General features: G+C 35.7%; 1 protein-coding gene across 1 annotated transcript in view; it reads right to left on the bottom strand.

The window, feature by feature from the left end:
* The window catches only part of PHIP (pleckstrin homology domain interacting protein), a 105,827-nt gene that overhangs the window by 58,174 nt on the left and 25,793 nt on the right, over positions 1–21,860 (bottom strand). The window contains exons 8-15 of the mRNA XM_066179652.1: positions 21,116–21,337; positions 20,479–20,579; positions 14,337–14,407; positions 13,477–13,577; positions 13,321–13,361; positions 12,132–12,230; positions 10,059–10,212; positions 9,047–9,181 (exon numbers count right to left, since the gene is read on the bottom strand). Of these exons, the coding sequence (XP_066035749.1) occupies positions 9,047–9,181; positions 10,059–10,212; positions 12,132–12,230; positions 13,321–13,361; positions 13,477–13,577; positions 14,337–14,407; positions 20,479–20,579; positions 21,116–21,337 (924 nt within the window). The remainder of the gene's footprint in view (positions 1–9,046; positions 9,182–10,058; positions 10,213–12,131; positions 12,231–13,320; positions 13,362–13,476; positions 13,578–14,336; positions 14,408–20,478; positions 20,580–21,115; positions 21,338–21,860) is intronic.

Raw genomic sequence — 21,860 nt, 5'->3', positions numbered from 1 at the left:
ATAAGAAACCACACCACACAGATCAGTGGAAGAGCAGACTTCAGAAGATGGGGCAGGAAAAACATTAAGATACACAGACATAAGTAACCACAGCATAGAACTGCCTGTAATGAAGTGTCCACTTAAAGCTAAAAATAAAAGACAGTCAACAACCAGCTCTCTGAAGGAGCAAGAGCACACAGAAAAATCCAATTGCAACTCAGTCTCTGCTTGATTGACAACTTGCAGGAAGAAACCCTTTTGACCTGAATCAGTTAATGCCGTAACACTGACAGTAAATTCTAAACAAAACAAGGATTAAACTGCACTAAAACATTTAAACAGTCATTAACAGGGAATGTGTGTGCCCAAACTCACAAAAACTAGACATCATTGCCATTATGAAATACATTCCTACTATGACCGTCATGGGGTATCTAATATTTTTGACTGATTTATATAAAAACATAAAACGTGTAAAGAGGGCAGAGAGATTGGGCAAGGAGACAACCAACACATCACTGCATCCAGACAGTCTGATTCTTCAACTTTACTGCAGACTCTCCATTAATAGGATCAAAATTACACCCTCTACAATCTCCATTGAAGAAATCAGGAAAATTCTTGTAGCTTGCCTCAACTTGACCTTTTTATGGTCAAGTTCTGTACATGACTTCTGTTACTGCTTATGCTAATAGCTCCAAATCAATATAAAACATATCCAAAGCTCTCAAAAGCTAAGAAAGTGTTTCTATTAAATTTTTTCAAAATATACATTATTTAAAAGTTGGAGAAAATATATAAGCTTAAAAAAGAATCATGCAATGCAACTACCATACCTCCTAGAAAGGTAATTAAGGACTTGGAAAGAAACGCATGGAACCAGGAATAGCACCAGACAACTTTACATTAGACAATCAGTTAGCTACAGACTTGGGGACAAAACACTTGGACATTATCTTCAGCCATCTTATTCCTTAACTTCTGTGTAGTCGTAACTTTCAACCTTAACATTGTTGTGTGAGATGATTTTAGGGTTGAGGGGTTTTTTTGGGTTTGCGTGTTTTGGTAGGTTTTTTAATATAGATATTTAATATATAATGTAAAAAATTTATCTGCATTTACACATGTTTACTTATTTCTGTCTTTGAAAAGGCATATATTCACCATGGTAACTTCACGTAGTGAATGTAAAACAAAATTAGCATGAATGTACTCACTTGCTTCAAAGCTTTCTCACTGGATGCATGGCAATACGCATTTTCAGTTTCAAAAACAAGTTTAATGTTTTAAACACAATGATTGCTTTGTTAAATTATGTATCACCCCATTTCCTGATTTTATGCCAGCATATTTAAGTATAATCTGTTTCACTACTACATTATTTGAAATAAAAGCACCATTTAGAGAGATACAACTATAATCATCACATAACCAGATGAGCATGACCTTACAAGGTAGGTTAGTATCTGCTTGCTGATTCTACTGCTCCAATTGTTTTCAAAGGCAATCAAATGAAATAAAGGAATTTCACAGATCACCTTCAAAACAACCCTATCAAATCTACTTTTTGTCTCTTCAGCCCAAGGCTTCTCTACAAAGAAATAACCTGAAAAAGAAAACTAAAGACCAATACAAGTCAGGATTTTTCCTTTACTATAACACAATTGTAAGAGCTTGGGTGTTAAATTCAAGACTGGCCAGGAAATCAAGAGAACTAAAAATAAGTTTGTGAGTATTCACAAACAAGTTACATTCTCTTGATCATATGAAAGCATTCTTCACTGCCTAAGAAGTTAGAATGCAGTCAAATGAAAGCTACTACAGCAGAGCTAAAAGTAAATAAGGTTTTAATGAGCAGTCCTGCACCATTCCAAGATCCTCCCAACAGACCTTTTCTTGTACCTAGCTTTTGCAGTGGTAACTGTTAAAAACAGAGTCACGTTGTAACCGTTAAAGAGAAAGCAGGTGCTGGAGAGTCTTCTCAAGTAAATGCACAGAGATCTTCCAGTGAAGTAAAATTTTTGTTCTTCACAAACAGTATTTCAGGAATAACCAGACATAACCACTACAGCTTTTCAAAAACATCTAGCAAAATTTATTTACACAACTGTCTAACTTGATGTACCTGACATTGATGTATAGAGATTAAAAATTTAATTTACAATTAACTGATTTTTAAAGTACCAATACATAACCCTTTCCCTAAAAATTATATAGCAGTGAGAGAGGCATTATGCATGTTTGCTTGAAAACTACACAAACAAGCTGTGGTAAATTTTCCCCTTTGGGGTATATTCTCTTGAATTTGTGGTAAAACAATTACATTAAGTCAGTCATGCCAAACACCTGGTCTTCATGTCTTGCTAAGAAATCCTGACCAGCTCTCTCAACCACAGCTCAGTACTTTCACCTTTCTGAAAACAAGCACTGAACCACCCAATTTGAGACTACATTAGAGAAGCCACCCCAAGCTATGAGTCAAATTGGTAAGACAGGAGAAGACACTCAAATTTTACAGTTCTGTAATTGAAAGTAGAAGATGTTCATATTTTATAATTCTATAGCTAAAAAGTTTGCAAAACTGAGCTTGCCTTTTTTGTTTGTTTGTTTTTGTTGGCTTGCAGATTTTTTCCTAAGGATTACTAACTTCTGCAGTACTTTCCTGACTACAACCAAAAACATAAGCAAAAAACCAGTCCTCCAAGTTTGTTATCTCTGATAACGTAGCTTATACCTGTTACACTTCATGTTCAAAAACATATTTAAGTTCTTTAAAGAGTTTTTCAGTACCAAGAACTTTAGAGTTGCTATTCCGTAATTAATACAGGTGTTAAAGAGAATGACTACATTTAAGGTTTTTTTTGTGGCAACATAATGCCAAGTCGTACAAGTTTATCTTGCTGAAAGGATCCTTAACTATTTACATAAGGTTCCAGTAAAATGTTCTTTCATCCTTTCAGAAATAAGTTTCCTCCCCATTTCTCTTTTAGCTCTCATGATTTTAATTTAGAAGAAAAAAATTCCAAAAAACAAACATATATTTGTTAATGCAGTTAAATCCAGACATTACCCTAAAATTTTAAGTAATTGGCTTCTGGGCTGACAATTTTAAATTAAGTTGGACAAAAAAAAGCTATGCTATATTTAAATGAAAATTGCAACTGCAAAACTTAAACTTATTAAAAAAATGTCAATTATTAATCAGCTGCTTACATTGTACCTGCTTCAATATGTTTTTTGAATCTTATGGGAGAAAACTATCACACTAACCAAATCTTTGAATAAGTTATTAAACCCTTTGTTTTTAAAATAAACACAGAAATGTGTAAATCCTTACTTTATTTTTTAAATGTTCATATTAAGGTCTAGGTTTCATAATCGGTTGAAAATTAAACCACATTGTAAAGAACACGTGTAAATCACAAAAAGTCACAAGCTTTCTAGTCCTGGATACAATGTCTATTTACATAAAAAGTTAGTAATGCGTTTTAAATGAAAGTGTAGGACTATTCAACATTAACATCTAACAGAAGACTGTCTAGAAAAAGAAAACAGCTAGGATTCTGATACAGAGATTTAAAGCAAAATATGCCTCAGATAAAAAAAAAAAAATTAAAAATCACTACCATTTTTTCCTACCACCTGTAAGAAGCCTCATCTTACTTTACACCAACTACAGCTATGAAAGACATTGTTGTCCTTTCTAGGTCTCAGTGAAAGAGCATCTTAGCTCCAAGATCAGAATTTTTCAAAAACAGCCAAAAAATGAAACTGTAGCCTCTATCTTCTCCAGTAGCGATGCAAGAGGCATGTCAGCCTGCCCCTCAGGTCTTGCAATTTTAAAGATTTGTTTTATTTCTTTGTCTTGACCATTACCATAAAAGTGGGACAGAGGGCATAAGAATGACAAACACCAAAATTCAAGCACTAAGTGTTACACTGCTATTTTGATCTACCAATATGGTTTCCAGGGCAAACAGCATTTATTAAGTGAAGAGTAAGCATTTACACAGGGAGAACAATGGTGTATCTGGGGGAGATAAAAGCTTTTCTTTCACAAATATAACTGAGTTATTTGTCATTTCAAAGGAAGCTGAAGGTGAGAAAGGGGAAGAGCAGGTTTCAGTCAGAATTTTTTCTTTTTCTTCTTCCTCCTCCAAAAGAATCAGAAGGTTGCTTCAAATTACTAGTTTAGAGTTCAAATTGTAATGCATTTCTAAAACATACCCTTGGTATTTCTATATGCTCTCATGAAACGTGCTTTAGCATTGAGGAAAAGACTCATCATACATTTCTCAACAGGTAAGAGATATGCATTCTGTGATGTATAAGTGTTGAAGGCTAAGGTGGCTTAGCCTTCCAGCAAGTCAGGTAGTCACAAAGGTAGGAGGATTTTGAAGGTCTTCAGATCTGTGAACTTAATACCAAATTGTAAAAACTTTTTTTTTTTTTTAAATATCAGTATTTCAACGCATTCCTTACAATACGATGAAAAAACTAAGGACATCTTAGCCCCAAGTTCCAAGGGAGTTCCAGAAGTACAACCCAGAGTGTGTTAATACCCCGACACACAACAGTGCTCAGAAAGACTCTCTGAGCACTAAGGTAATGTCACAAGAATCAGCCCCAACAAACACTTCACATCTGGGAACATATTAAGATTACAAATAAGCCTTGACAGGCTGTCAGGCACACATGTCAGACATAAGAAGGCCGAATGCTGGCTACAGCTGAGCCTGACTTCTTAAAGAAGCAACTCTTAATGAGAGTCAAGTAGAACAGAAGAACAGCATCTAGTCCTGAAAGATCTTTTGTTGTTGGTTCTCTTTGGGTATTTGTTTGAAATTTGTTGTCCAGGAGAATATTTTTTTCTTTAAAGGCTTCAATATTCCTACTTGCTTAATTTCTACATTAAACAAAGATTTCATAAACGTCATAAGGCTTGTCTTTATCAATTAAAGCACAGGCTGTTTCAATAATTGCAATGCCTGCTTACAGAATCTGCCTAGTCAGATATCAGATTCAGGCAAACCAATGACATCCAAAGACACAGTAAGAATTCCAGTGTTCTACAATGACAAAAACTATAAAAATGCTTGCTCTCCCCCCTAATCTTTTGTTCTTGCTACAGTAGTATAGCTTCATACTTTCAAAAACATACTTCAATGTAATGTTTCTGCAACTGTTCATAAAGCTAAGCTATAAACCAAATTATTTTAAAAAATTTAAAACAAAAAATAAATAAAAACCTCCTCAAGCAAACAAAAAACCAAAGAAAAAGAACAGAACCACAGGCCTGTACATATCCTAAAATCTTTAGGAAACTTCTTTTAATACCATCCAAGTGCCAACCCTGGCATTTCTAACACAACAGCATCAGATGTATTAGGAAGTAACTTAGTGGGAACACCTGAAAGAAAACAAATGCTATGACAAAAACTGAGTGGTGTACACCTTCTATTTATGACCTGACAGAATACTAATCCTGCAAATATAAAAAAGCTTGCATAAAGACAAAGAATTTCTACCACTTTCTAATTTACCTAGAACATGACTTGTATACCCAAGAAATCTAGCCAGTGCCTAACCCACAAGCTACAAATTCACACCTCTCCATAGTGGCACAACTTGGGGAAACTGGGAAGAAGTCCTGTCTAGGGCATTTATAGCCAAAATGCTCTCCTGAGTAACTAACTGGCAAACACTGAGTGCTTTACTAGTGAGGACAGAACAGAATCTAGGTGTTCCATTTCCTAACTCTAACAAGCTAAATTAATCCAAAAAAATTGAGTGCCACCTGCTCCTGTAGAGTCCATTAGGAAAGGAAGGACTTCCCTCATTTGCTGGGAAGGTGCCTTACCACACATGGGATCCAGATGCCCCACTGCAGCTTTGAGTAAGGAACTGCATTTCAAATATATCTTTATGTACATTATCATGCAGCTGCATTCACCAGACAGCCCACCATTCAGTGTATTTTTTCACCTGGATCATCCACCAAGACACCTACAGCTCATACACACTTCAGCGAAATTAACTACAATTTAAATATTTACAAGAGTCTGCACTGTTCTTCTGTAGCAACAACACTATTTTTGTGAAATACATAAGCTCTGAAAACAGTTGGCTAAAAGAACCACCTAAGATTTATTAGCCTGTTTCTTCAGAATGCTTCTTTGTACCTCAGGACTGGTGTGAATATGATACGGGCCAAAAACCAAATACCTGTATCTGCACATGCAATTTAAAACCATCTTAGGACTTACTTGGTGAATCTCCAAATTGCCTAAAATGCTTTAACCATCTCACACTCTAGATACTTCTATGGCAAATTTCATTCTCTGGCATATTGAATATACTCCGTGAGCGTAGGTGAGCCACTATATCACTAAATCAAACCACTTCTGAATGTCCATGAACTCTGACACCAAGTTATACAATAGTTACACAACTAGACCAAATGAAATGAAGACTACAGGTGAACACATGAAATATATAAAGCTTATATACTTACTGAGAGTAAACCCATGTGACATTAATTTATGGGCCTGAGATTACTAATAATGATAAAGATCAAAATCTGGCAAACAGACCAAAGATGCTTAAAATGGACCAAAAATGCTTCACACATACCAAAGATGCTTCAAATTAACCAAAATTATGACAATTTATTTAATAGAAAATCTTCAGTTTAAAAACCCTGGGAAAGAATGTTATACAGGACCACCAGAGTCAGGTAGTGGGACCAAATTGCAACCAGCAAGGAACAAATAAATGGAGGAATCAAAGTTTAAGTTAAATACAAAACAAACAGTATTTTTGGTTACTGTGATTTTTTTTTTGCAATCTCATATTCAGTGACTAGATTAAAGAATTAATTTTCAAAGTGTTTGACACTGCTTGCTTCCCTTGGGGATTGTTTTGTTTTGGGGTTGGTTTTTTGGAGGGAAGGGCTGTTTGTTAGGTCTGATTTTGTTTTGGGGGTTTTTTGTTGTTTGTTTTTGTTTTTTGTGGGTTTTTTTATGTTGACAATGAAGTCGTTAGGGGCAGGATGGAGAGTAATTTAAAAATACCCAACTCTACTTTAGGGATTTGCCACAAGGCTTCAGATGTACAAAGCAACCCATCTAGGATAAAAATACCTGACTGGACTAAAATTAAGCCAACAGTCATCTATGATTTTGCTAATCCAATCAATGCCCCCAAGGTCTGCAATGTTTTTTGAGGAACTCTTGTTATGAGAAAGCCACCAAGTGCTATTTCTGGTACCACAGACCAGGCAACGATAATGGGAGATTCTTGAACTGCAAAACAGACATTTACCATTTGATTTGCCCTTTAGGAAACAGAGAAGACTGGCAGCTCTGTATGAATTCATACACCCCACTGTAGTAAACCAGAGAACACTTTACCTTTGCAGCTCTACGGAGGTGGCCGCACAATGTCCTCTGCCTGCCACCTATCACCTAAGAAAACTTCTAATTTCTACCCATATCTTCTGAAGCATCAAACACAGAAGACTGGCTGGTGAAATATTCAGTCCATAGAGAGATGCTTCTCTTGCATACCTGGCTCAGGTGCGGTAATTCTTTGGTTTGAGACAAATAGATTGCCAGATTTACAATTCCCCCTCACCTCACACAGCAGGCAGACTTTCTCATAAAAGTAATTTCTAGCACAAAGCACAGATTACTAGCTGCTGAGATCTTCTGATCGTCTACAAATTTCTCTGACTCCAAAGATCTTAAAATGTAAGTCACTACTATCTTTTTCAGGTGTTTATGTTGCATGGCACTCTTGAAATAAGTATTTCAGTCTTTCGGGGCCTGCCTAATACCACAGGCACCTGTAATTTAGATTCTCATAGCTCTCAAATGGACTTGGCTCAAAAAAAGCAGATGAGCTCAGACTCTTCTGACCTAAACTCCATGAAAACCATCATACACCCATTGTAAGTAGAACTGGAAATGCAAGCTAACCGTGCAATGAGAACATACACTTCAACTGCCAACAGTGAATAGCACCAAGTAATGAAGATTTGTGCTTATAGCTCCAATATGATTGTCTTGGATCCTTCATAAGTTCAGTTACAGAAGTCACTGCAGAAAGAACACTACTCAACCTAGGTCATTGCTGAAGGAATCTAGGTTGCACTCTCTCTGATTAAAATTGGCTGAATTTTCTCCAAGAGCTTATGAACTCTACCGTACTGCACATCTCTAAACCTTTCTTTAGGTTCACTGACCTTCCTGGCTTGAGTCTGTTTCTAAACATCCCTTATCTTTTTGTAAATATATCTGTGGCAGGTCTCTTTTTCAGATGATCTTTATGCTGATTTCCAAGACTGCCATTCCGCTACAGCTGAAGCCCATTTGCCTACTCTCAAGCATTCCAAATGATTTTGGATATTCTACAAAGGCTTTTTAAATTTTGTCCATAAGACAAAGTCTGAATTGCACAATACATCATTATCTTTTTGAGGAAAAAGATACACACAAAGACCCATTTAATATCAAGAAACAGATGAAAATACCTATTGCATTCATCTTGCAGGAGAACTAGTTAAGTGCAGAACAGACCAAATTTGAAAACTGCATGTGGAGGAGCTCTACACAGAAAGGTTGACAGTATTCCATCCAACGGGCCAAGGCAATATACAACAACCTTGTATGAGATCAGGAGACTCCTGAACAGCTTTAGCCAGATTAAGAATTAGTAATGCAAAAATAAACCAAGTTTCACCTTGGCTCCCCAGGCAGGAAAAAGAGCACTAAAGGAGGGTCTTTGTACCCTGTCTCTTACTCATGACCTCTCACAATGTAACTAACATTCCAATTTTGTGTGGATCAAGCATATGAAATCTAGCCAAAGAAACAAATTCTAACATTTTACAGATTTACTCTTTGCCCCGCTGAACTGAAAAGGAATTTCTTGTGACTTCACCAGATGCAGGATCTTGCTCTATATATAAATCATACTTCAAGATGGCCTACATAAGAATGTACTAAAAGCAGAAGGTTTAGAATGATTGCTTTGGCATATCTGGATAAAGCACAATAATTACCATGTTGAAGTAAGACCGGATTTTGACCCCTCTTGCCAAATCCCAAACTATGACATTTCCATCATGTCCAGCAGAGAAGAGAACTCTTGGATCAAACGGATGAGGTTCAAGCACAAACACTTCATCTTCATGTCCCTGAAAATAAAGAAAAAGCAGAATGAAAAAGAGTATTGTCTCACTTATCCAAGGACTCTACATGGTAACGCTAGCAGCTGCCACATTAACCTATAAAAATACCCAACAAAAACTACTTTATCCACCCTTTTTTATTTATTACCCTCTTTTCTTTCCAGTTGCGATTTTAACTTCCTAAGTAGTACCTCAAGGATGCCACCTTCACAAGTACTAATACTTTCACCAGAATTTTAAAAAGATTAAGTGTCCACAACACTTGGTATCTTGGGGTCTTAATACTCCACAGATTTGCATTTTTTTTCAGCAGAGTATCCAGTTAGAAATCTAATTGAAACTCAAAGAATGAAATATATAACTTAGAGCTGGAGAACAACATCTTCAAAATTAATACTATATTTTAGAGATTTGCTTAAAGTATTTCCATCTCTAAGCAGAGCATCAAGGTTAACCTATAGTTAACCATTTTCTCAATTACAAAAGAAGTGTCAGACATTAGTAAAACTGTTGATTTGTTTTAGCTAGAAGACCAATTTTTTGTACTCATGGAATGATTAGGTTGCAGAAGTGTCTCTAGTTAAAGAGGGCAAATTTACCCATTAACAGTATTTCAAAACATCACATTAAATAAGGATTAAAACACCAATGTTTCCTTCTCCAAACTTAGTTTCAGACATCTTGAACAGCAGTGGTTATTTGCAACTTTAAGTTTTTATTTACTAATAAACAGCTGTTAGACATCTTTATTACACTTCAATTATCTGCAAACATTTGTCAGGGCAGTTTTCAGACAGGAAAAAACATATAAGGAAGAATGCTGATGATGTTTAAATAAATTTTTTTGCATTCAAGATTGATAAATCAAGATGGTACACCTTACCATGAGAATGTGAATGAGCTGGCCAGTGAAAGAATTCCAGACTTTCAGAGTCATATTATTAACTGCAGTTATAACAGAGTTGTCATGGCGGTCCCATGCCACCATGGTCACTTTCAGCTTTGTGATTTTATCTTCAACTCCTTGAAAACTTTGTCTAAAAGAAAAGAGTAAAAACTTTCAGTGTAATCCTACCTTGCCAAAATAGTTTAACACTACTAACAAGTGAAAATACTTCTGTATTTTGTTGTATTTTTAAGAATATTTCTTCAAGAAACCAGAGAAATTAAAGATGTTTTCTTTAAAGTAGCACTAAAGGATCTTCCAGAAAATGCCCTTTGATACATGATCTAACTTAAATTGATAGCTACAGTATTTTTTGTGACATCTAAAGAACAAAAATACAAATTAATCAACCAAGTAACAGTAAATTGCCCAAAGGAATATTTTTAATAAGTAGTTCTCAGTATGGAGAAAAGTATTCTATACATTTAAATTATCTAAATTCTCAGGCAATATTGAGTACTACACCACTACCCTGACATCACTTTACTGTTGGTAATAATGACATTCAATCTTGCACGAAACCCAAACAACAGTAATCTATAATATAATCTATCAGAATACTCAGAAATTACATTTTTGGCAGTGTGATTTAAAGACTAATCACTCTTGAATTGTCTAGCACATTTACTTCTATGAAAACATCACCTAAATGCAACAATAGTATATTACCACTAAGTAGGCAGACAAAATACAGAATCTTCCACATAGTAAGCACTAAAACACATTGCACAATAGTATGCATTGTAAAACCCAATAATAGAAAATGTAGTTAAAGCCAAATTCCCTTCTAGATTCAATGCAGAACCCAGGAGGCTTTATAAGCTGAATTCACTCTTTCCTTCCAGTGCAGTGATTTCATTTTCTTTTGATAAAACTGTTCTTGTGCAGAAAAGATCGAATTTGGAACTGCACTTATTCTTCTCATCACAAGGATAAAACAGAATTTGGCTATAGGTACTTTACCAAAATAAGTATTTCAGTTACTCAGATAAATTCAGCATTTATGACCACAATGAAGAAGAAACCATTCCTCTTTTTCCTAGTATCAGTTAAAACTGAGAATTTTTACTGAGAGTAACTCTGTTATCGAAGTACCAGGGTTTTACACACTCTTGTCTAACAGTTTGATACCTATGTTTTGTTGCATCTGTCCATAATTGACAAGATAATCTCTGATCTAAACATCTAACTAAATTACAGCTTATTTAGCCTTCTCTTCCATCCCTCTTTTGGTTTTCCAGATATCTTTCAACAGATTACTCCTGAAACCATTATAGGGTTTTTTTACTAAATATCCTTCAAAGCACTCAGTGTGAACAGTAAGGAGAAAAAGGTTTATCCCTTAAATCTGTTACAAATCTTTTTAATTTATGTCAACTGGAAAACATCTTCATGCCAAAATAAAAAGGCGCAACCCACAATTCCTACTATGTCATTCTCCATCTTCAAGCATCTTTTGTTGCTTGTTCTAGTGTACAGAAGTTTCCCATACCTACAAACTCTTGTAAAACTCTCAGATTGTTTTAACAAATGAGAAACGATTACAAAGCAGCAATTTCTTTGCTCTGGTATGTTGTATGAAAAGGACCCAATACTGCTTTTCTCAGCATGCACATTCCACAATATCTGTAAATATTGCTAAAATACAAGCAGTCTCAAGAAGAGATCTGCCCTGGTTTTCTTGCTCCAGAAATAAATGTCTATGAAAAAACATATAAATTTGACCTTCAATGGGTTTTGATTATTTTTTATTCTTCTAATCTAATCAAAATACTAGTGGCACTATTATCAGGACAAGCTAATTTCCACAGCTGGATATGTGGTCAAATATTTATTTTCATTGGATTTCAAGAGCTAGATAAGCATACTGTGCATATAAGCAAAAATAATTTAAGCCTTCTCTTTTTCTTTTCTCTCACTGTCTTTTTAAAAAAATTTTTACTAAGTCAGCAAATCATAATAAAGGCCCTCAAGAATCTATGTGATAGCAGACCATTTTACATCACTTACCCTGCTGGGCGAGTAGCCATGTCTAACAAAATGCTTTTCCATTCCCTTCGCTTAAATTGCCAGATCCGTGCTGTTCCATCACGGCTTCCACTCACAAATCTAACAAAAGGGGAAAAAGGTTACTCAGAGATCAAAGGCAGATCTGTGCAGAAAAGATAACTGAAAATTAAAGTCACAGAATTTAGAATTCAAAAACAGAAGGTATGACTAAGAAGTCCAAACAGTGCCAGAATGCTGTGCAAGTGGCTTGAGGTTAAAAACACTTCCCATACCAGCAAAAAAATTTAAGGCTTCCAAAAAGTCAAACCTGCTTTCCTACCCTGAGCCCCTTCCAAATTAACTGTTCTATGACCTTTGGTGCACCTTGCTGAGTTATGACACTGCAGTGGCAGAGGGACACCACAACCCAATGAACATTCCAAGGGACTGACCCTATCACACCAGGTCAAGAGGAGAGCTCTACCAATAGCAGTACATGATTTAAAACAAAACCTATTCCGAATAACTTAGCATTGTATACTGAGTTGTTATGATATTTATATGAAGAAGTGTTTCCCAGCCTGAGTTCCTCACCTACCCTCTTCTTCCCCTTTTTAGAGGTTCTGGGGTAGAAGGAGGGAAAAGAGGTAGGCGAAGCTTGGTTTACAAATATTTATATCATGATAAAAGTGCGCGTTAGAACATCAAATAAGTGAAAGTGTCAGATGCTTCATAATAAACCGAACTCTTTTCTTTAGCATCCCTCATATCCAACATCCAGAACTTAAAGTGAAGCATTAAAAAAAGCATTAGACAAGCTAAACAAAACATTGTTAGACCTAGCCTGATAATTTCTCTGTATGCAGCTGTCGCTTAACTGAGAACAGGTTTACACATTAAAATATATCTAAAAGTACATGTATTTGATATGTGAATATATATATATATACACACAAATATTTCTTGGGAAGAAGTTTCGAGTATTTTTATACCCATAATTTTAGCAAATTCAAAATACTTCAATCATTACAATTGAAACAACTGTGAAACTAAGGAGTACCATTAAAAAGAAACAGTGAGACTCCACTAGTTATAGACGATTTTACTGGACAGAACTCAAAACAAAGCTCTTTTTATAATAACTTCCTTGGAAACTGGTATTTAAAAATGTCTACAAGGTCAAAAAGCTAGCTCTGAATAGTGTGCTTACCTGCTACTACTATTAGAAAACTGAATGCTGTCAACTTTGTCCTATATAAAAAAAAGCAGAAAAAGAAAAAAGAAATCAAATTTCTCCAAATTATCCCCTTATATCCAAATTATTACTTAAATCAAGTACATATGTAATTTTAAAAAATGTATTTACAGTATGAAACTCCAACTCTGATATCTTCTCTGGCTGACCTGATCCAAAGAAATAAACCCTAATGATGTGATCTGTACTCCCAGTGGCCAAAAACATTCCACCTGAGAAAAACAAACAGATAAGTCTTAAAAAAAGGGCAACCTACTGTTATTACAGTATTTTCAAAGGGATGTTACATCAAATATTTCAATTTATTCTCTGAAATTTATAGCTGTATATCTCGTTTCAACTATGCCTGTAACTGACCTTTAAGTCACAACAAGATTTAGCAACTTTAAAGTTTAACTGGAGCTGAATTACCTCACACTTGCTGTCAGTAAATACGCATCAGTAGATGTATCAGAAGGATTAGTTAACCACAGTAATTTGCTCACAGCTAAGCCCTTAGAAGCCTCCCTCTTCAAAAAAATCAAATGGAACTAGAACTCCAGTACATTTTGATATTTCATCCAATTATTTATGTAGTATTCTTCAGTTACCAGCTCTAGAATCAATGAAACCCAGACCATGAGAACTCTGTAATCACCCCTTACCCATATATTACACCTCAGATAAAGCTGACTCTGCTAATTATTCTGATTAAAAGGTATATATCTATCTTGTTCTGAAAAGACTTGCAGTCACAAGAGACTTATTTACAACATTTCATGTTTAACTGTTTCTAAGAATTTCTGTAGCAGCAAGTATTTTAATGCATAAATTCTAAATTTCTATTTTAAATATTTGGAGTTTTTTTAATAGCCACTTAAATACATCTTATTAAAAAGAAAAATGGTACAGTAACTGTACTGTACTTTATTTTACACTTCAAATGACTTCTTACACTGATACAAAGAGAAGAGGAAAAAAAAGTCTTTTACCAGCACTAAAGGAAGAACAGATCATTTGGACTCCAGGCCGAGGACGTTCTGTAAACTTCGTTGGCCTTGGACTACAAATTAAAAAACCACCAGTTAAATAATTTCCTAATAAGATTTCAAAAAATAAGTCAGTATCTTAGAAATAAAGGACAGAAGGATAAAATTAAATATGAAGGAACAGATGGCTGCCCATTTATAAACAATTTTGTGTGACTATGCTTAATGATCTGATCTTTAGGAAACTAAGACATCCAGATGGACTAAGTAATCCATGCATCAAGGAGAGTTGTAACATAACTTAAATCCCATTCCCTTCTAAATACTGCTATACAAAACACTCTCCTGAAGACATCAGCAAGGCAGAACAGAGCCAGCTTCCCATGATGTTCAGTTTTAAACTGCTCAGTGTACTGGTTTTCTCCTGTGGCACATGCTTGCTTTTACAAGAGAGAAACAGAGCTGGATGTTCTTTATAGACAAGGATACCAAAAGATTCAGGTAAATCTGGAGTCTTTCACAGTATTAGAATGTAAGTTTCTTCAAATGACATATTCCTTGTAGGCTAGTTTCAAATAGTACCCAAAATGTCAGGACAATGGTTAGAGGTTTGTAAAGGATTTTACTTTACGGCCCTCACTTTTCTCTCGGCATTTCAGAGTGTGATATGCGAGCAAAACTAAAGCTTCAGTGGATCTGTCACTTTAGGATGTGCAAAACCAAAACAAATCACATCAAGTTCTTCAATCATTATTTCAATTCTGTTCATGCATTACAGCAACCTCAAACCAGTAGGTGGTCTTGCACAGTATGCCATCTGCAATCTTCCCTCTAAGAATTAACTTACGAGAGAACAGCAGCAGTACACCCACGAGTATCATCACTAAAGATTTGCTCTAATATAAAAGAATGCATATTCACAACTTAGCCAAAATGTTCTCTTTTAAAAGCAAAATGGCCTGTATAATCCATTTCACCTGAAGGCAGATGCATAAGAGATCTTTCTCCACTAATCACTTATTGCCATCTCAAAGAAAGTAATAAGCATTAAACCTTGGTGATGTTTATGCATAAAACAAAGTAATAAACATCAGCAATACCAGTTAAGAAATCTTCCTCCAAATTATCCATTCAGTATAGGCTGTTTCAGTGACCTTTCCTGCAGGAGTTTTAAGGTGACTCCCTGCAGATTTGTGACAAGGAAACTTCACAAGATACACTAAACAAGACAAAGATCTTTTTTGGAAAACAGTTGAAATGCTCCTTAACTGGGATACTTACAAGAACTATCAGACAATTCAATATGCAGTTTACATAATTTGGAACAAATGTAAATAGATATATAGGCTGTTGTTTTCATCCACTGTTGTTTGCGAACTCTGCCTTTGGAGTTAGGACAGCTGCAAATTAGCGCAAGTATGCACTTATGTTCTAGTTCAGATAACCAATTTAAATTCTCCTACTTATGTCTCTCCAAAGTGTGCTGTTTTAGGCGTTCAGAGACAAGAGTTTACAGCACTCTTCTACAATTGAGCACATTGCAAAATAAGTTGGGCAATCAGTATTTTTTTGAAGTGTGGGGAAAAGACAAAAGCTGGTTCTCTCCAGGACAGTGTTTCACTTTACACATATTTTCAATGCATTTTTTAAGTGTTTTACTCATTTTATTAATCTAATCTGCAGACTACCCAACTCTGGTCAGATAGTAGTTAAAGCAAGACTTCTTCTCAGAAAACAGATGTGTGACATAACCTCTCTAACATAAGTCTTTGTTCACAAGTTAATGAAAAAAGTTCAGGATATCTGAATTCTGATATGACCAACCCCTTTAACATCAAGTGCCTTCTGCATAAGAAAGCAAACAGGAAGTATCACATCACATCGATGATAACTGAGAAATCAGTTATGCAGTTATCAGTTTCCATGTCCAAAACAGGAATGTCAAAATCAGCATGTGTTTTTTCTGAGTTTTTTTCATTCTCGTTAGAATTATGAGAGAACAGATAAGGAGAAATGCAATACACCAAGCTCCTCTGTTCAAATCTGTAAGACGGTTCTGCTGCCTTGCTCATATGGTCTGCCAGTAACAGACTAACACTGGAAACTCGTGATGCCAACAGGTGGCAGAAGAAAAATGAAAACTCAAGTTTCTTCCTCAGAAAAGATATATAGGGAAATATTTCACAGTGCAACTAATTTAACTGTGATGCACTGACCAGTTGTAATAATTTTTCCTTAAACTTGAATTAAGCACATCATTCTTCCCTTCCTGATGAGGCAGACTTTCTCACTCCTGCCTCCTGTAAAGCGATGCAGGATCCAACTCCTGTGTTTACTATCACTACCCAGAATAGTAAAAGACTAAATCCAGGGTAAAACTCAATTGCCTAAATTTTCGATTGTTTTCCCATCTTGTTTGGGCTACATTCTGTGAATTCCTTGCCTGGAGCAACAACCACTCTAACCACTCTTCCTCTCTTTGGAAACTGAATTAATCTACCTGGAAAGTGCTGCTTTTAGACATACATGGTAGCTGCTATAAATACCTTCAAGGAAAGAAGAGGAGCACACAGGTGCCCCTGTAACACTAGGAACATGCATCCACTAGTCACAGAACGATGTAAACAAACATTGCTCACTTTCCTTTGAACATGAGAATTTTGTGGTCAGCTGTGCCAATGTCTCTCTCATCCTATGACACTAAATCTACAGTAATGTGTCCTTTTGCAGTTCATCAAAATAGAGGTGTCACCAACATCTCTGGACTGGGCCATATGTCTGACCCAAAACCAGAACATGCCTCAATTAACAAGGTTATAAAACAATAGGAGACCAACATGGGAAGCCCCTAATTTCAAACATACTATTAATTAAATAATATTAACTGCAGCAGAGTTGCCTGCAAAGCTGAGTTACAGTTGAGAATGAAACAAAATAAATATTTGCAGAGATAAGAAAAAAAAACAAAACAGAAAATACAACTCAGTGCAGTTCAGAACAAAACTCATTATTTTTGAGAGCACACTGAACACAATACCAACTCTGCTTTTCCTGTATTACATGAAAAAGTTCAGCAAAGTACTAATGGCACTGCCAATCCTCTTGAAATGACAATTAACCACATGATCATCATGAGGCTTCTCACTACCAGGCAATTCAAGTAGTGTTGAATACAAAAAGCGGGGGTGGGATATATAGAATTTTTTTTTTCTTTAGTAGTTAAAATTTCAAGACTTCACCACCCATCCCCATTTGAAGCATTGGATAATTTAGTAACACACTTTCATCACTGACATCAACTGCATTTTTGCAGAGCAGGCTGCAGTCAAGCTCAGGAGGAACACAAAAGCAAGTTCTAACTTAAGCATGTTAGAGCATCTTTCTCCTGAGCTACTTTGAACTCTTGGTCTCACTTGAAAGCTCCAATTTCTCCTTCCTGGGAGAACCAAGTACCTACCTGTACTAGAACCATGATACAGGGCAGCAAGCTCAGGGGCTGACCAACCAAGGTAAAGGATCTTCTTGCCCCTGCCACCTTTCCTCCTCTTTAGAAATACTGAACAGAAGACTGCATTTTTTTATTACACGGATAAATGGAAGGATAAACTTCCCACCTCATCAGCAATACCTTCTTCCAGACAGCCTACACATCATATTTTTTCAATATAACTTCAAAAGAGGCCTTATGACAAAAATTAACAGGCACCTTTCTTTCCTTTGATGCTCGTATATTGCTAGTACTTGTTTTCCCCTAGCATATAACTAAATGAATGTAGAGGGAACCTGCCACACTTCCACAGCTCTAGAAGGAGAACCACATCCAAGTGTGTAAGGAAGTGCAATCACCTCGTTGAAAACTCTTATGACAATATATACCCATTGTTGAGATGCACTATGCGTGCAATGCAGCCTTCTTGTAGAAAATTACTGGATTGCAAGTTTCCCAGTATAATTTATTTTGGTTTACTGGAATAATTATGAAGAGTTAAAAAGTTTACAGCTTAGCACATTGAGTAAAACTTCCCCTAACAAACAAATTCCCTGAACTAGTATACTGTTCAATTCAGGAAATCAAGACCTGTCTGTGTCCAACTGTTTCAGTATCACAAGTGGCATACAGTTATATTCCAGTCCCAAACGACATACCTGTTTCTTATTTAGACATTTTTATTAGGTTTTAGTCTGAATTAAAAAGCATCAATTACTTCCAATACATTACAGCTCTACTAAGCATAAACAAAGACTTAAAAGAAGAAAAAGCACACAGTGATGCCTTTTAGTATCTTCATATAATGCGTGATAGCGTGGGCAAAGAGTTTCGTAACTCAGTTGCATGCTTCATAGAGAATCAGCATCTTCCAATTTGAAAATTGATACTTTCATTTGATACCTTCTAGAACCATAAGGGCCCACAAGCAGTTCCTCATCACATTCTCTCCTCAACACACTCATGACTGTACATAACTCGAATACTTACATGTATTCATTTTTTTTCCAGACTGAAAAAATACAGCTTAATGGCTTTCTCTCTCTTCTCAAACTCAACATTAAAAGTATTTCCAAAACAGACGGTAACAGCAGTAGAAAAATTCCAGTATCAAAATTCAATCGCACAGTGTTGTTAACCAACACAAGTCACTGGCGTGACTGAGGTTACCAAACCACTTCCTTGCTGTGCTGCACAAGACAGTTGAACTGATCTGTTTTCTCTATGACCCTGCCTAATGACATCTTTTGAAATTACTTCTACATGAAAGCATTCCTCAAGTATCTTCTATTCTTTTAATATTTGTTGAATACATCTCACTAAAAAACTTCATTCTACAATTATATATCACCATGGAAAGGCATTAGTTGAGAATCACCTATCATAACCAGCACCAATTTTCTCCCTAAGTTTTATCTCAAGACAAATCCCATTCAATTCCATGATTCATCCAAACTTTCATCACTTCTAAACATTCATCTCCCAGCTTATATATTATAACCTACCTAACTCTCAAGGATTCACTACTTTCTAATGACAGAATTAGTTTCAAAAATCAATTCCATAGACTAAAACTTTACTTGGGAAAAGAAGAAAAGAAAAAAGAGAAAGATAAAAGAAAAAAAAATGTGGGCTCAAAAGGTTTACCAATCAGACTGATTTCACCTTGTCAACAAGAGCTCAGACTTAGGAAGCCTTAAGAAAAATAACGTGGTGGCAACTCCTTTTCTTCACACAAAAATAAGCATGTAAGCTATCTCCTCCTGTCCTCAGTAAAAAAGGGGAGTCTAAATTTGATCACAGCATGCAATAGGCAGCAGAGGAGTAACAACCTGAGATACATAATCATTTACAGTACCAAAAGAGAGACAAAACATCCAGAGAACATCAAAATAGTTAGCTAAACTGCAAGGAAATTGAGCTTACCTACAAGGGGCATATATCCATAAGAGCACATCCCATCATCAAAGCTAAATCACTAATGATTACTAAAACAACCATTTCCAATTTTAAGCTACAGATTTTAGTGATAAAGGAAAATAAAGAGCAAAGAGCCATTTGAAAGCTGCTGAACAAGTTAATTTGAAAAAAAAACTGTATACAAAAGTCCTGACATTTTTAGTATCTTTGAAGGCAGAAACTTCAAGCACAACTTCAGCCATCAATATATGACTGTCCAAGAATTCTGCCTTCTGCCATGTTACAGCGAAGAGCAACTATGAAAAGGTACTATAGATAAGGAAAGAACATGAAAAATATCCTATCCTGATTTATACTAGGACATTACTGTCTCCTTTAAAAGTGAATTTTGCAATTTAAATTGCAACAATTTTCTCAACAAAATTTTCATTTCATTTGAAATTGCGATGACATCAGAAGAATGGAGTGCCAAGTCTGACATTATATGAAACAAAAAACCCAACAGTAGACTCATTTTCTAAATTAACATATATGCATTATCACTCCTAGAAAATGTTGTATATCAACTTGGTTTTTAAAAGACAAGCAAGCTATAGCTACATCAGATGTAGATCATAGCCAACAATCTCATACTGAAATAGCCAATGACAAGCTTGATTTAGTCAAATTTTTCTCCATATTTGTACATCATTCTTAATTACATAAACAGAAGCAGCAATAAATAAAATAGCAACTAACTTTATTTTAAGGGTGCCAGCATCCCACAGCCAAAAGCATATAGTTCCATCTGCCCCGGTTGAAGATAAGTATCTCTTTGAGCCACTGCACAGTGGAGAGAACTGGGAAAAGTGGGAAGAAAAAAAGAAAAGTTCTCCTGTTAATCTGCTTCAGACGTGCTAAGAAGTTCTACAATTCATCTCACAAAAAAAAAGTCAAGTATCATACTTAAGGGAAACAGATTGGAATGAACACCAAAATAACAAAACACTGCTCAAACAACCCTTCTCCTCACTTCCCCAAAGCACTCCAGGTTCCTCCTCCCTCCCCAGCACCCAAGTCGCACAATAGCATGTAACACTAAACAAAAACAAACCAAAGTACTCCCAGTGACTGCAGTTTTTAGTCAATGCACCTGTGCTCAGAATCACAGCCTGCAAAGGAATGGTACTTCAAAACAGAACTGCCCACACGTCATGCCCTTTTTTTGAAAGGATTATGTCTGGGATTCTTCAAAGGTCAGGCATTTTGACAATAAACGTGTTTTTTCACAATGCATACCATGCAAATTCCTTCTCACTTGAAGCTTAGTTGCCAGGCATGCACTTTTATTACACTGAACGTTCTCATGACTCATTTTTGCAAAGCAAAAACCTACCTGCAGTGACGTTATAGACGCACTGTGGCCCTGCAGGACTGCTAAGGGTGCACAAGTTCGAAGGCACCAAACACGGATCATTTTATCACAGCTTCCAGCAGCTATCATGGTGTTTTCATAGTTTACTGCCATATCAGATATTTCAGCTGCATGCCCTCTCAGGGTAGCCAACAACCTTCCATCATCGGTTGCCCAAATTTTTACAAGGCAATCATCTGATCCCTAGAAATAAGGTAGAAATAATTTCAACAATGCCATTGGCTGTTTTGATGCTAGAGTAAGCACAGTGAAGTGAAAAACAGAACTAGTGACATGCAGATACCCCCAACCCATGCTTTTAACAGTATTCCACACTGCATTCAAAACACAAGTTTATATTGATTCTCAACAGTATATACAAATCGTGATGCATTTACAATACAGATTAGAAATTGTACAGCAAGTTGGTTTATGCTTCAGTAAGACGCTTTTTGCAAAAATACAGCACAAACTGAAGCGGCTGTTGCAATACATTTAAATAAAGATTAAATAAAGATTTACATTAAATGTGAAAATGAATTATAAATTGGTAGTCTGTCATTTACACCCATACATGTTCCTTATCTTCCTAGTTTCATCATCATCATCATACATACCACAACAAGTTAGGTAAAGAGCAAGTATGAGCAGCTATTCCATTATTCATTATTAAGTCCAACTACTATAAACCTGCTTAAATATTCACATTAACAAACACCAAAATACC

This window comes from Chamaea fasciata, unplaced genomic scaffold, assembly GCF_029207755.1.
Source record: "Chamaea fasciata isolate MVZ Bird 193981 ecotype frontalis unplaced genomic scaffold, bChaFas1.0.hap1 SCAF_3, whole genome shotgun sequence".
In the NCBI taxonomy this organism is placed as follows: Eukaryota; Metazoa; Chordata; class Aves; order Passeriformes; family Sylviidae; genus Chamaea; species Chamaea fasciata.
This window is presented reverse-complemented; position numbering and strand designations above follow the sequence as displayed.